Source organism: Aethalodelphis obliquidens, unplaced genomic scaffold, assembly GCF_003676395.1.
Source record: "Aethalodelphis obliquidens isolate GAN/ISIS:26980383/991018 unplaced genomic scaffold, ASM367639v1 scaffold19, whole genome shotgun sequence".
NCBI lineage: Eukaryota > Metazoa > Chordata > Mammalia > Artiodactyla > Delphinidae > Aethalodelphis > Aethalodelphis obliquidens.
The window spans coordinates 29,159,451-29,173,055 of record NW_020837963.1 but is presented as its reverse complement, the minus strand read 5'-3'; the positions used below and the strand labels follow the sequence as shown (position 1 = coordinate 29,173,055).

The 13,605-nt window shown below is 58.4% G+C and overlaps 1 protein-coding gene across 9 annotated transcripts in view; it reads right to left on the bottom strand.

Annotated features, from left to right (window-relative positions):
* CTDP1 (CTD phosphatase 1) overlaps positions 1-13,605 on the bottom strand; it is a 41,839-nt gene that overhangs the window by 19,910 nt on the left and 8,324 nt on the right. For 6 of the 9 annotated variants that reach the window (XM_027118826.1, XM_027118827.1, XM_027118822.1 and 3 more), the window contains exons 4-10: positions 13,021-13,149; positions 11,281-11,431; positions 8,362-8,452; positions 6,305-6,471; positions 4,471-5,454; positions 4,023-4,248; positions 3,237-3,440 (exon numbers count right to left, since the gene is read on the bottom strand). In XM_027118826.1, coding sequence (XP_026974627.1) covers positions 3,237-3,440; positions 4,023-4,248; positions 4,471-5,454; positions 6,305-6,471; positions 8,362-8,452; positions 11,281-11,431; positions 13,021-13,149 — 1,952 coding nt within the window. The remainder of the gene's footprint in view (positions 1-3,236; positions 3,441-4,022; positions 4,249-4,470; positions 5,455-6,304; positions 6,472-8,361; positions 8,453-11,280; positions 11,432-13,020; positions 13,150-13,605) is intronic. The other 3 variants (XM_027118824.1, XM_027118823.1, XM_027118821.1) reach the window with 2 other exon arrangements.

The window sequence follows — 13,605 nt, the reverse complement described above, 5'->3', positions numbered from 1 at the left end:
ACGCACACGGCCTCAGGCCCACGTGACGACAGTGAGAGTCCCCGATCGTGTCACTGCTGGTGCCCCAGAAGGAGAGGAGAAACACGCAGAGCTGAAAAAGTACTTGAAGAATAATGGCCGGAAACAATGCGCCAAATTTGGCAAAAACGACGTGAAACTTCCAGATTCGAGACTCTTAAGTGAATCCGCAACAGGATAAAAGCCCACATCCATATTAAGACACATCACCGTCAAATCTGCAATTCAAGACAAGGAAAAACATCTTGAGAGCAGTGAGAGAAATGCTACTCCAGTTACAAGGGAAATACGACTCAAGTAACACGCCAAAGAAGAAAAACTGCGCGAGCCTGAGGTCAACACAGATAAAGCGATGAAGAAATTCAACAGCCATTCACGGTGAAACACAGGGAAGATGGGAGGAATCCAAGGAGGAGCAGCTACAGAAACTCGCAGCCGACACCACGTGTGACGGTGCGAGGCTCAACGTTTCCCCCCTCAGACTAGGAAAAAGGCAAAAATGCCCACCAACCACTGGAAGAGACAGAGAACCCAGGAACGGACCCACGGGAATACGGTCCCCTGAGTCCAACAGAGGTGCAGAACAAGCCCATGGAGGAAAGAGGGCCTTGCCCACAAACGGCCCCACCCTCAGACCTCTCACGTTAGGCCAAAACTCACTCGGAACAGACCACGGACTTCAATACAATACGTGAAGCTACCAGGATCCAGGCCAGGCAGGGTCCACAGACCTGACACCGAAGCATGACTCACGGAAAGACCACCAGTCAGAGAACCTCCCCGAAACGGGAAACGTCTGTTCTGCCAACGACGCTGTTAAGAGGGTGGAAGGCATCCCCAGAGCACGAGAAGCTTCCACAAGGCTCGCAACTGACGCAGGACAAGGACCCGAGACACCCTAAGGGCGTCAAATGCACGGGCAGGCGACGGGACATCTCGCTGAGGAGACTCCACAGGGGCAAAGGGCCGAGAGAAAGGGTGAGCATGAAACCACACGTCCCACACCCTCAGGGAGGCTCAAATGGAAACGGGGGCACCAGATGCAGAGAAACAATGTCCCCCACCCGCTGGTGGGGACGTAAAAGGTACCACCACTGCAGAAAAAAACTGGACGGCTTCTTGTAAAACTAAACACACTCCCTGTACAACTCAGCAGTCCCACTCCTGGGCGCTGATTCAGGAGAAACAGAGACGCACAAAGACGTTTACAACAGCAGCGGCCGTATCAGTAACATTCCAGAGCTGGACACGCCCCAGATGACCTTCCGCGGGTGAACGCCACAGAAGCCGCAGCACCTTTTTCCACGAAACACTCCTCAGCAGCGGACACGGCCACATCGGGGCAGAATCTCCAAGGAACTGTGCTGAGTGGAGCTGCACACCCTGTGATTCCACTTACTCCGTGTTTTCGGGATGACGGGAGTACAGGGACAGAGACAGACCAGTGGTGGCCGGGTGAGGCTTGGGGGTGGGGCTGGGAGGGCTGGAGACGGGCCGGGGGGCCCGGTGGGGCTGGATGCTGCGTCTGGACCAGGCCAGTGCTGGCGTCCCGGCTCGAGACTGGCTGCACCCTACGGCCAGTTCTGTGAGATGACGCCAATGGGGGCAGCGGGCTGACGGTCCCTGGGATCTGCTACTTCTGACAACTGCCTGTGAGTCTACGATTGTCTCAAAATAAAACCGTTACTGAAGAAAACAAAACGTTCACAACTTAGAGCACACGACAAACAAAGGGTAAATGAAAAGGAATTCGGAATCGCAGAGGCCGTCCGTGCAGGGAGATACATTTCAGTGCACGATGTCGGGAAGCCCGGGGCCACTCGCGGCCCGCTGTCTCCGTGAGGGGTGCTGCTCCCCGCCCTGCACCTCTCACCCTCAGACACACCCGAGGTCGTCGCCTGTGGGAGGCCCACTTTGGGCCTCACCGGAGAGAGAGGGCGGCCGTGCGCCTTGAGACCGATCAAGGAGGAAGGAGAGGGAGGGGCCGGTCCTGCCGGGCAGGACACAAATCCCAACAAATCTTTGGCAAAGTAACAAACAACTGCCCCCGTCTATTAAAGTCAAGGACATCCACGACCTTTAACCTAGTGACCCTGCTCTGGAAGTAACTCCACGGGAGTACAGGCAGCACAGAGATCACAACGCACCTTCTCAAGTAATTAAATATCATGTTGTCGGAAGAAAATCAGAGCTTAATCAGCGACGATGCTTTCAGAACAAAATAATCCACCAACCAACAGCCCAATTGAAACTGGCCTAAACCCCGGGCGTCTGTCCACGTCTGGAGCCCAGCCGCAGGGTCAACTGACACCCCGCTGGCCTCCAGGGGCCCCGCGTCCACATCCACTCTGCTGGCGTCAACCGGGCTCACGTCGGCCCTCGCGGCCTGTTGCCGAGGCCAGAGGGTCGGGAATTGGGTGAGTCCCCGCCCCCTGCAACGAGCACTCCGGTGGAGCCACGCGGTCAGCGCAGGCTGCCAGGCCACCAGAGCAGGAGAAATCCACCGCCACACGTGGGCCGCTAACAGCAAAGGTGGCTCTCGGGATGGGCTCGGGGCTCCAGAAAGGAGGGGACCCAGAAGCAAGACCACGTGCGTTCAGCAGAAGCACAAGCGTTTCAAGGCAGTGGCCACTCCTCAAAAACAAAGCAAAGCTTCAGGTCCCTCACTTACACCGCGGAGAGCTAAGGTGTTTACAGGGTGTGCTGTAAGGTCCCCAACTCAGCTGATTTCCAGTCAACAGGCAGAAAGGAAACAGACACCCGTGGAGACACGTGTGGAAACCACTGGCCACGCTCCCTCCGGGCAGTGCCTTCCTCCCCGACCTGGGTCTCTCTCTATGTTCCTATTTACCAACTGCCACGGCCACCAGTGTGACCTGTGACCTGAGGGCCGGGGCTACAGAGCAGAGCTGCTCCCAACTGGCCCTTCTGGGGGTGGCAGCAGGGACGGACCCGAAGGGCAAGACAGGAGGGTCAGGTCCAGCCGCCTGAGGCCACCCCTTGGCACCGAGCAAAGGTGGGGCGTTTGCAGGTCCAGGCTGAGCCACAGACTCGTCTGCCCCAGTCCCGGGACCCGAGACAGGACGGAAGAACATGCAGAAAGGCCCGACGTGGGCATGGGTGAGGACTGTGCCCCCGGCCCGACCCCACAGGCACCCCACTCTGCTGCCTGCTGGCTAAGCCCTGCGAGGATGCCTTTGCGTGCGGGGCGCGTGTACCTGAAGGAGGAGAGCTCCGCGTGCACCGGCAGGGAGCCGGGGGGCCCGGGGCCCGCAGCACCCTGGCGGATGAGCTTGCCCGTGCTGGCGTCGTAGATCCGAACTTCAGGGCCAGGCGGGGCCTTGGGATGCACGGGTGTTGGATGAAACAGGGTGGCTGGAAGCAGGCCCTGCCTGTCGGGAAAGGCGGCCGGGCCGTCCTCCCTGGGGGGGAGGCGAGAACGAGGGTGGTGAGGAGAGGCCGGAACAGATCGGGACCCCCCGCGCCTCCCTCCCGCTGGGACTGTGAATCCGCGCGTGAAGTCGTGGTTCTCCGTTAAGCCTGGGGTTCGACCTCGGCTGGGACACAAGGCCCCTTGGAGAGCGCGGGCTGCACCGCTGTCTGTCTGACACTGTTTCCGGCTTCACCTCTAAACACAGCACCCGCTCTGATGGAGCCGGTGCGCTGTCCGTGCTGCCTGGCTCTGCCCACGGGCCCTCTGCACCCATCCCTCATCCTGGCCACCCCCTCCCTCCACGCTGGACTCTGTAAAGACCCTGTGACTTGATGGGACCACGTCCCAGCTGTGAAAGAAACAGCCGCAAACTAGGATTTGCTGCTTAAAGCTGACTTGTGTCTCAGGAGAAGCACTTCCGCTTCTCCTCCAGGTGACACTGGTCAGAGGTACTCTTTATGACAGTCTGCGCAGCGGGGGCGGCGGCGTCTCCCGAGCGGGAGCAGCGGCTGTGTGGGCTCCAGCGCGGACCCTCCCTCTGAGCCACCGGCCGCCCCCCGCGGGCGCCCACCTCTGGGATTTGGCCGGGTCACCACGTAGCGGGAACAGCCGCTCCTCCACCTTGTCCCAGCGCTCCAGGCAGCTCCACAGCCAGTCGGGGTTGACCACGTGCAGCTGCCCGGAATCCTGGGCCTGGCGCACCTTCTCCGTGCCTGCGGGCACATGCACTCTGCTCGCAGCCGCCGCGGGCCACTGGTCTGCCGTCAGGGCTTGGGGCGGCGGGGACAGCAGGGGCCCTGGAGGGAACAGCCCTCAGAGCAGGGCCCACCGTGTGATGGCTCCTCAAGAGCCCCGCTTCTCTACATCGGCACCCACCCCAGAGCCTCGAGCCCGGGGCCTCGGGGAGCAGTGACACCTGGGTGGCCCCGCAGTGCGGACCATGGAGGCAGCCGGTTCGGAGGGGGAGCCGGAGCCCCACCCGGAGGCGGTTGGGGCCGGGGCAGGAGGGCGTGACTCACCGGCCCGCGCGGCGATCAGGTGGGTGGCCCGGTCGGGGTTGCCGGGCTCCAGCACCAGCTGGGTGACGATCCTGGCGCCCAGGGCCGTGGCGTGGTAGTGCTCCCGCGTCTTCTCGATGGGGAAGTTTGTGGGGTGCAGCCCGCTGAAGATGATTGCGACGTCGGCCAGCACCCTGCTGCGCAGCTCGGGGACAATCTTCCGGATGTCGGGGGCGTCCTGGGTCTCCCCGCGGAGAAAGCAGTCATACCTGGCATAGTAGGTGGCATGCACGCGGGCGAGGATCTCCTCCAGGTGGACCAGGTGGTCGTCGGCGTCGGCGTCCTCCTCCTCCTCCTCCTCCTCCGCGCTCTGGTCCAGGGACTCGCCCACCGTGATGCCTGACTGCTCGCTGTTCTGGGACTCTGTCTCGGCCTCCCTCCTGTCGGCACAGCCGCCGCCCAGCCCGCAGAGGCCGTCCCGCTCGCCCTCCCCCTGCACGGCCGCCTGGACGCCGGGCCCGGGCTCCACGCACGGACTGGCGCCCGAGGCGCTGCCCTGGGCCACGATGTCCCCAGCATGGCGGGTGGCCGCAGGCTTTCTCCGGGTCCTCTTCTCCCCACTCTCCCCATCAGAGGGGATGGGGGACGGCCGGCCCTCGGACTCGCTGTTGCTCCCGCTGTCACTGGGGACATCTGGGTCCGGGTCAGGGCCCACCGGACCCAGCACGGGCCTCTTCTCTGGCGGCGTCCGCCCGTGCTGCTGGGTGCCCGCCAGGGGCCCCCGGCCATCAGCAGAGGGGGCGCAGGCGGCGGGCCGAGCGCCCCTCTCCTCCTCCTGCCCGGGACAGGGCCAGCCCCCCCGAGGGCCTGCGCCCCCGTTGAGCTCCCGCGTGGGCTTCCCGAGGCCGTTGCTCTGCTCGACCCCAGACACCTGCCTTCCTTCCTCGGGATCCTTGACGGATGGAGGCTGCTCCGTGGCGTCGGCACCTTTAGGAGAAGGACTGACTGCACGTGTGCATGAGAGACAAGGTGACCGTCACCTAACATTTAAGAGGAAACCCCCTGTGGAAACAAACTCCATCCACCTGCCCCCAGCTGCTAGCTGGAGGGACCTCTGGCCAGGGAGGGCGCCCTCAGCCGGGAAGGGCTGGAGGGCGAGTATCTCAGGTCTGCGGGCCTCGCCCGGCCGCCTCGTTTTGGGTTCCACAGTGGTACGAGATGCGCAGAACATGCTTGGGTCCCAGGCTGTGGCCAGATCGGGCCCAGCTCGAGCTGTGCTGGGCAGCCTCGCCCCCGAGGGTGCCCTGGGGTCTCACTCCCCTGCCTACACCTCAAAGCTCTACTTCAGTGACTACAGCAATAACTGTATGCCTCAAAATGGATTATTTAAAAGCTAAAGATCATCAGAAACACTTCAAACCAAAACTTTAAAATTTTTTCAGACTCTGGGTTCCAGCTCGCCTGGGAGGTTCCCCGCAGGCTCTGGGCCGGGGCCTGGCACCAATCGCCCACGGGCTGGAGCCTCACACACCAAACTCCCAGTGTCATGCTTGTCTTTCAAGGAAAGCCGGGATGAAAGGTAGTATTCAGATGCATTAAATTAAATAGTATTCTTTAATCTTTACTCAACGGGAAAAATGTTTAGGCTGGTACTAGTAAAAGAAAAAAACAAAAGCCAAACTGAAACCAAATAATACCACATTTTTCAGCATAATATAAATAAACCCCACAATCTCTATGACTACTGAAATATAAATAAATGACCCAAACCAAACTGAATCCTCAATTAACAGCAGCCACAACAGAGACAGGACAGAGCTGGTGCTCTCTGACAGCCAGGAGGGGCCACACCCACCTCTCCTCCTCGCCTGGGGCTCCCGGGACCCGGATGGGGCATTGATGTCACCTATGCCCTGGAAGTACACGTATTTCTTCACAGTTATCAGGTTGGGGGCAAACTTCCACACGTCTTCTCGGTCATCGATGATGCAAACCATGGAGTCTCCACAAGGAAAAAGGTTTCTAGAAGTAAGAATGCATCGGAAGTACTAGCACAATCTACAGAAGGTCACCATCGACCGAGCGTCGAGACCACCTTTTACGTGAAACCAGCAGAGAGCATATCAATCAGAACCAGATGCAAACTGCACTGAAGGGCTTTTGTTTAGCTCACGTTTAAAACAGTTTCCAGAGAAAGTTATACTAAGATAGTTACGCTTTTCTCCAGTGTCTGACACTCCTTAAGGCAGGAGTCATGGCAAATTCTTCAAAGGGCCAGAGAGTGAAGGGTTTACTGTTTGGGGCCATGGAAAGCCCTCACCCAGGGGAAGCTGGCACAGACCAATGGGCCTGGCCACATCCCAACACGGCTTTATTTACAAACACGTGTACTCGGCCTGTGCCAGGGAGAGCTCTCAGTTACAGGCAGGAGGGCAAGGCCTTACTCAAATCTTCGCTGGGGCACCTACACGATGCCAAGTCCAAAAAGTGACTGCTGTGTTCCCGAAAGCTATGAGGATGTATGGGTGGAGCAAGATGTTAGCAAGCGTCCAAAGAGCCACCTTATGGACACAGGCCTGCTCTGTGGTCTTTTCACTTGACTTCTGCCCACGACACTTAGATTCAGACAGACAGGCGCAAGGACGCAAAATTCAGAAGGATGAGTGCTTCCTGCCTGTTTTCTAGGATCGGGAAACAAACCCAGGAGAAACGCATGTCACTGTTCAGGTTTTCTAGCTGCTACTAAAGGCTACAACTAGTCAGAAAAAAACGTTCACGTGTCCAGAATTGTCTTTGGTGAGTCTGTTTTCCATAGGCAAAGCATAAGCGGTAGCCAAAATGACCTACACAGTTAAGGCCTTTAGCACATTTAATTCCAGACGAGGGAGGTGAAAACCACACCAAATCGAGGCCGGGGAACAGAGCCAAGCGCCGCCCCCGGAGCTGCCATGGAGCCCCTCCCCTCTGACACGCTCAGCCTCGGGTAGGTTTTCCCCCGAACCAGTCATCACACCCTCCCTCGATTTCCTTCGTCCTCGAACCTGCTCGTCCGGATGCCTAACCAGTAAACACGAGAACTGTTTCTGAAACAAGTACTCTGATTCTCTTCTTGCATCCCATAGACATGAACAGGTCTCAGTCTGTGTGGATACCCTAAATCTGAAGCACGAAATGTTAGCTAAGGGTGGCCAACGCCAGCCAAAAGGCCACTGGGGCCACAGCTGTTACTGTCCAAGTCTTAAGAAGCAACAGCCATGAAGAAAGTGATACCTGACACAGGACACAATGGGGGAGGCGGCTTTCTGGGTAGCAGTGGGGAAATTCCTTGTAGAGTGAGAAGGAAATTCCCAAGAATATAAATCAGCTCTAGGGAGGGATGGGAGGGAGCCCTGGTGTAAGAGCACACAGACCCGGATCGGGAGGGGCACAGAGGGACGGAAGGACGTGGAAACAGGCCGAGCGCCAGTGCAGAGTAGCACGACTTAGGATTTGATAACTGACTGTACGCTGCACAGCACGCAGGTCTTAAGGAAACAGAAGTCCGAGGTGCCAACACCCCCTAAAACTCCCGACTAGGCCAAACAGCCCCCTCGCCCTCTGGGGAGGCTCTGGGGGCTGGGCCGCCCAGACTATCTCTCCACGCATCCCCCAGGCCCTGGGCTCACTCCTCCCCCGACACCCATGTCGCCCTGGGCTCTGGCCCAAGTGCCCCAGGAGCCACCATTGCCTGGACATTCAAGGAGAGCAGGGAAGGGAGGGGTCTGGTTAGAAGACAGCGGACTCGCTACGTGCCAGAAAGTGGACGCTGGTAACCGGGAGAATAAATACAGAACGACTGGGCTGATGCTCAAAACGCAGACTTTACGACGGAAACTGAATGGTGACCTCAGATGCGCACAGCCAGGTACATACCTAAGGTTCCCCGTTTTGGAAAACGGGTCAATACATTCGTCCCTCGATAATATTCGATGTGAAAAAAGCTTCTTCTCAGGATCTAAGAAGCCTTTGAAAAGAAAACAGGACAAGGTCACGTGTCTGCAACGCGCTGATGTCCCTTCCTACGTGCAGTGATGTGCAGAACAGAGCACCAGCATCGAGCACTTTCCTCTTCCAGGTGAGACCGTCACCCTCTTACACCCTCGTACAGCTCCTTCCCTCTGATCTTCTTTTTCTCACTGTTGTGGCCTCTCCCGTTGCGGAGCACAGGCTCCGGACGCGCAGGCTCAGCGGCCATGGCTCACGGGCCCAGCCGCTTCGCGGCGTGTGGGATCTTCCCGGACCGGGGCACGAACCCGTGTCCCCTGCATCGGCAGGCGGACTCTCAACCACTGCGCCATCAGGGAAGCCCTCCTTCCCTCTAATCTTAACGCAGGTAAGGGCTTTGGTCCAGGAAATGTTGACTGAATCTCACATCACCTGGAATCTTGCTGGGACAGCAGACGGGATGAACAAGTTCAGTGTTACCCGGAAGCTCAGAGCCGCGGGCAATTAGCACCACGTCTGCCCACCTCGCAGGGGACTGAGAGTGGCATCAGGGAGGAGCCCGTCGCCGACAGAAGTGGCGCCAAACAGGAGTTCACGTGCTGGTTTGGCTTTGTCTCCCTGACCTTCGTGTTCGCAAAGCAAAGGGGGGGGCAGGGCGTTCGGGCAGCACTCCTCAACTCACACCGTGACAGGAGACCCGTGTTTCCTCAAGCCTTTCTTTACACGGACGAGGAGGCACCTTCATAACCTCACGTGCGTCCTCTCCCACACGGCCCGCCCACAGCCGCCTCCCTCGGTGACAGGACCCTTGACATTGCAGGTTTGACACCCACGCCTTACTGTTTCCTACTACTGACGGAGACGGACGCGTCACCGGTCGCTAGGCCTGCAGCCCGAGGTCCTCCTCTGGGCGGAGCCGCGTGCCCCTCCTGAGGGCCCCTGTGCAGCGGGGCGGCAGCCGCCCAGTGCTCAGGGCCTCGAGGTCACTGAGTCGTCTGCTTCATCGACAGACAACGCCCATCTCGCAGGAGAAACACACACTACCGTTCTACTATGTAAAGAACTTGTATGAACGCTGAAGCCTCTCAGCGGCTAAATCTAAAACGCTGAGTATCAGAGCCTCTACAACAAATGAAGAGCACGCAACGCGCTTAACATTTCCGCCCCAACGGAAGCGTTTCTATCCTCGCTACACCGAAAGGACACATTTTGTGAAAACAGTAAAGCTGACAGGAAGAGGAAGTTACGAAATCCATCCCTGTTAAAACCACTGTCAGGCCTCCGCACGTGTGGCCTCTGCTTGTCATCTGCGAATGATCAGACTGACACGGCTGGTCAGCCGACTCCTTCCAGCGAAAAGCGCTGTGGCCACTAAGCTCAAATCCACGTGCCCCCGAAGGCCTCGCAGCTCCCAGAGCTACGTGGGGCACCAGCCCTGGGGGCCACGTGCTTCCTCCCAGGCCCTCTCTGCAGGTGAACCGTGGTCGCTCTCAACGCCCTCACTGGGGTGGCCGAACCACCTCGGGGCCCCTGGTCGAGGTGCTGCTTGGAGGGTCTCTGCACCCACTGTCGCTGGGATACTGCCTGCGGTTTCCTCGTGATGGCCTCGTCTGGACTTGCTGCAACTTGGGATTCTACGGCACACGGCGCAGCCTGAGATGGGGCGAGCCCTGTTCTTAGGAACCTCAGGAAGCGGCGATGGCCACAGGCCCTGGGGGGGGTGGGGCAGGGCGGCAGGCTGAGCAGGAACGCCCCCTCCCGCCCCCGGACCTTCGCTGGTGCTCTCCGTGCCTCACTAACTGACACCTAGCGAGGCCAGGTTCCAGGGGTGACGGCCACGAGGAGAAGCCTGAGGCCGCACCTGAAGACGTCACTTGCTATTCCCACGTGGGGTGTGGCTTACTCAGCGGTGTGAGAACTCTGCAAAGGAGTTGCGTCAGTCTCCAAACCACGCTCCCGCTGAGCCGCAGAGCAGCCATACGCTGAAGGTGAACACGCTGAACGTTAGTTACGAGATGGATTAACTAATGACGCTGCCGCTGTGTTTGTGACTAACATTTCCTACAGAGGCAGCAAATGTTAAACGGGAATTTAAAATGTATTTCTCCACTGACAAGACCAAGACCCATCTGCAAAGGCGTTTGCATTTAAAAGTACTTAGTTTAACGTACCTGTAACTAATCCTTAGGAGCTGTGACATACTGCGGGTGCCAATGTCCAATGATGGGCCCCAGTGGGCTAGAGCCCAAATGTGCCTACGCAGGGGAAGCTGGTGCCCTTCACCCCGTCCCAGCCAGAGCTGGGGGCCAGGGGGCTCCGGTGTCCATGCACGAGAGCAGCCAGAACAGAACCGCAAGCCCGAACTAGGACAGCAGGTTAATACATCGTCACGCTGCTCCCTTCCAAGTTAGAGAGACTGTTCTGTCTGCGCCGAAAGTGCTAACTGCAGACAAACACAAGCAACACGGCTCCAGAGCTATTTCCAAACGGATTAACATTTTTTAACAGAACCCTCATAGCGAGAGTTTCTACTTTTCCACGTATGTGTGGTCCTGACCGACTTCCAAAGAGGCCCGTGGCGTGCAGCTGACCGGAGTGATGGCAGCCTGCCCTCTGCACTGGAGCGTGTCTGTCACGGCCCGTGGGCCCGGCAGAGCAGGGAGGTTCTCGTCCGCCTGCAGCCTGTGGACCGACTTAACTGGGCCCCCACCTGCCAGCTGGGAAACTGAAATTGAGTTTGGGAGACCTTCCTGATCTTTCCCCTTCATCTTCAAGAAACATTGAGAAAAAGAGAGAAGCCAAACGTGAAGTGTCCAGTGCGGGGACTGAGCCCCACGGCCCGCTCACCTGCGATCGTGTGTGCGTACAGCCGGCTGCCGAACGTGAAGACGTGGAGCTCGTACAGCTTGGCGATCTTCTCCAGGAACCCCTTGCAGTGCGGACGCAGACGGGTGTGCAGCATCGGCTCGCCCCGGCCCAGCTGGAAGTGGAATATGCCCTGCAGAGAACAGGCCCAGTCAGGGGGCGGGAGCCGCCGTGAAGGCTTGGCCTTGCGGCTGACATGGTCACCAGCGGGAGCTGACATGCAGTGAACCACGCCCACTCCACAGAAACGCTCTCCTTTCTCACGCTCTATGGCGGAGGGGGGCTCCACCTTCCCTGCTGTGGTAACCACCTATGGTAAGTGCCCAGGACAAGCAAGGAGCTACCCAGAACGACCAGGTAACTACCTACCTGGGATAACTTCCTGTGATGACTATGGTAACTCGGCTGTCCGAGGGCTTCACTAAAAGGCTATCAGGACACCGGTGGACGCTTACACACCCTGACCGTCTTGCCAACACTGTTTCTCTGATCACGGACAAAGTGCGCACCCTGAGAGAGTCACTGCCCATAGCAGCAAGCGGCAGAGCCGCTGCGGACCGCTTAGGACCCACCTCCAGGGGCTACTGACAGTGTCTCCCAGAGCTAGGTGAACACAAACCAAGGGTCCCACATCACTCAGTCTAACTCATGGATGGTTTAAGGTGCAACTTTACTACCGTACAAATGAAACACAGAAGCTGAAACAGTATTCGCAGACATCTTTAGGAGACAGACAACCTGCTTATACGTGATTAACGTGCACGCACGTCCACTCTCCTTAGGGAGTTAAACTTTGATCCTTTCAATCCTCTTTGTCATTCGTTTTCTCAGTAGTAATAAACTAAAAAGAAAGGAAACAACCTGAGGCCTAGTTAATTTTTTGCTAGCTCTAAATTCGTCACACCCCTCATGATGGGGCTGTTCTGGTAAAGCATCTGGGAGTGTGAAATGGTATAAAACACCTTCCACCATACTCAACAGCTAAAACGTCCAGAAGCTACAATAGAAACATCCTTAAAATCCCAAGTTAGGATCTCCGAGGTTAAGGATTCAACATGCCTCTCTGGCTGTCGCCAGCAGGTGTCCTGTGGGTCCAGAGTTGGGGGCAAGACGGGGGGTTGCCATGCGTCCCGATGCTGTCTGGGGGTCCAGAGGGGCCTGGCCAGTGGGCAGGTGTGGGCAGAGGCACAGGGAAGCCCCCAGCAGCAGTTGAGCGCCGTCCACATGGCCCCGAGGACACCCTCCTGCCACACAAGCTGAGAACGGGAGTGGCATAACCGTGCAAACTCTTATGCAAGGAGTGAAAAGGCCCGGCTTCGCAGGCAGAATAAGCCCAAGTGGCTGCGGTGCTCGCGGCAGCCATGCCCTCAAGCTCTGCCCCCCAGCCTGAGTCCAGCGGTCGTGATGCAGGAAACCCCCGAGACGCCTGCCAATCGTGACGTCACACAAAGAGCGTCTTACAGAAGAGCCCACGACATCGAAGACTAACTGAAAAGCACATGCTGTTCTGCGGGTGAGGGACTTGACGCCAGCGCTCACCAGCTACTCACCGGCCTCCGCACCGTGGCCGAGAGCTTCCGGAGCAGAGCGCCCTGCGCCTGCACACTTACTGAGCCGAGGACACGCGCTCCTTCAGACGAAGCTTGTACCCAAGCTGCTCAGGCCTGCGCGTGTCGCTGAATGAGCTGCCCACCACCCCCCCCGGCCCCCGGAGGAGCTCACCTTGTTGGACATCTGCGGGCAATGCTGCTCCGTCGTGTGGATCAAGGTCTGGTCCAAGTCCACCATGAGCACTAGTTTTCTGTTGCGATGCAGTCGCTGCTGGTCCTCCCTTCCTAGCTTTTCAGCTTGCTAGTTAAAAAGGAAAAAGAGAGACGACAAAGCAAGTACATGTGGATCCAAAACAAAACTCGGTCTTATGAGAAAACAGAAGAGGAAGCCGAGGGGTTCACGGCCCCACACGCCTCGCCCGCCTCGCTCGCAAGCCTAGCGGCCTGCAGACTAGGCCCCAGTGCCAGTCCTGTGTGGTCCAACCCTCTTGAAGCCACTCCGACTTGTGACTGCTTTTCATTAAACAGGCAGACCGGTGCACGGGGGCTGAGAAGAAAGTGGCTGTGTCTATACAGACTCAGCCGAAGGCTCTGGAGCTGCTCAGGGCAAGCGACTGGCAGAGCTGAGACAAGCAGCGAGCCGAGCGTGGGGCGGAGGGGATCCCGCTGTCCGCTCCTGAAGCGGCTCACGCAGGACGGGCGAGGGTTAGTCCTGCACAGCAGAAACGACGGGGGGCGCCTTCTTCTCTTTCTATCC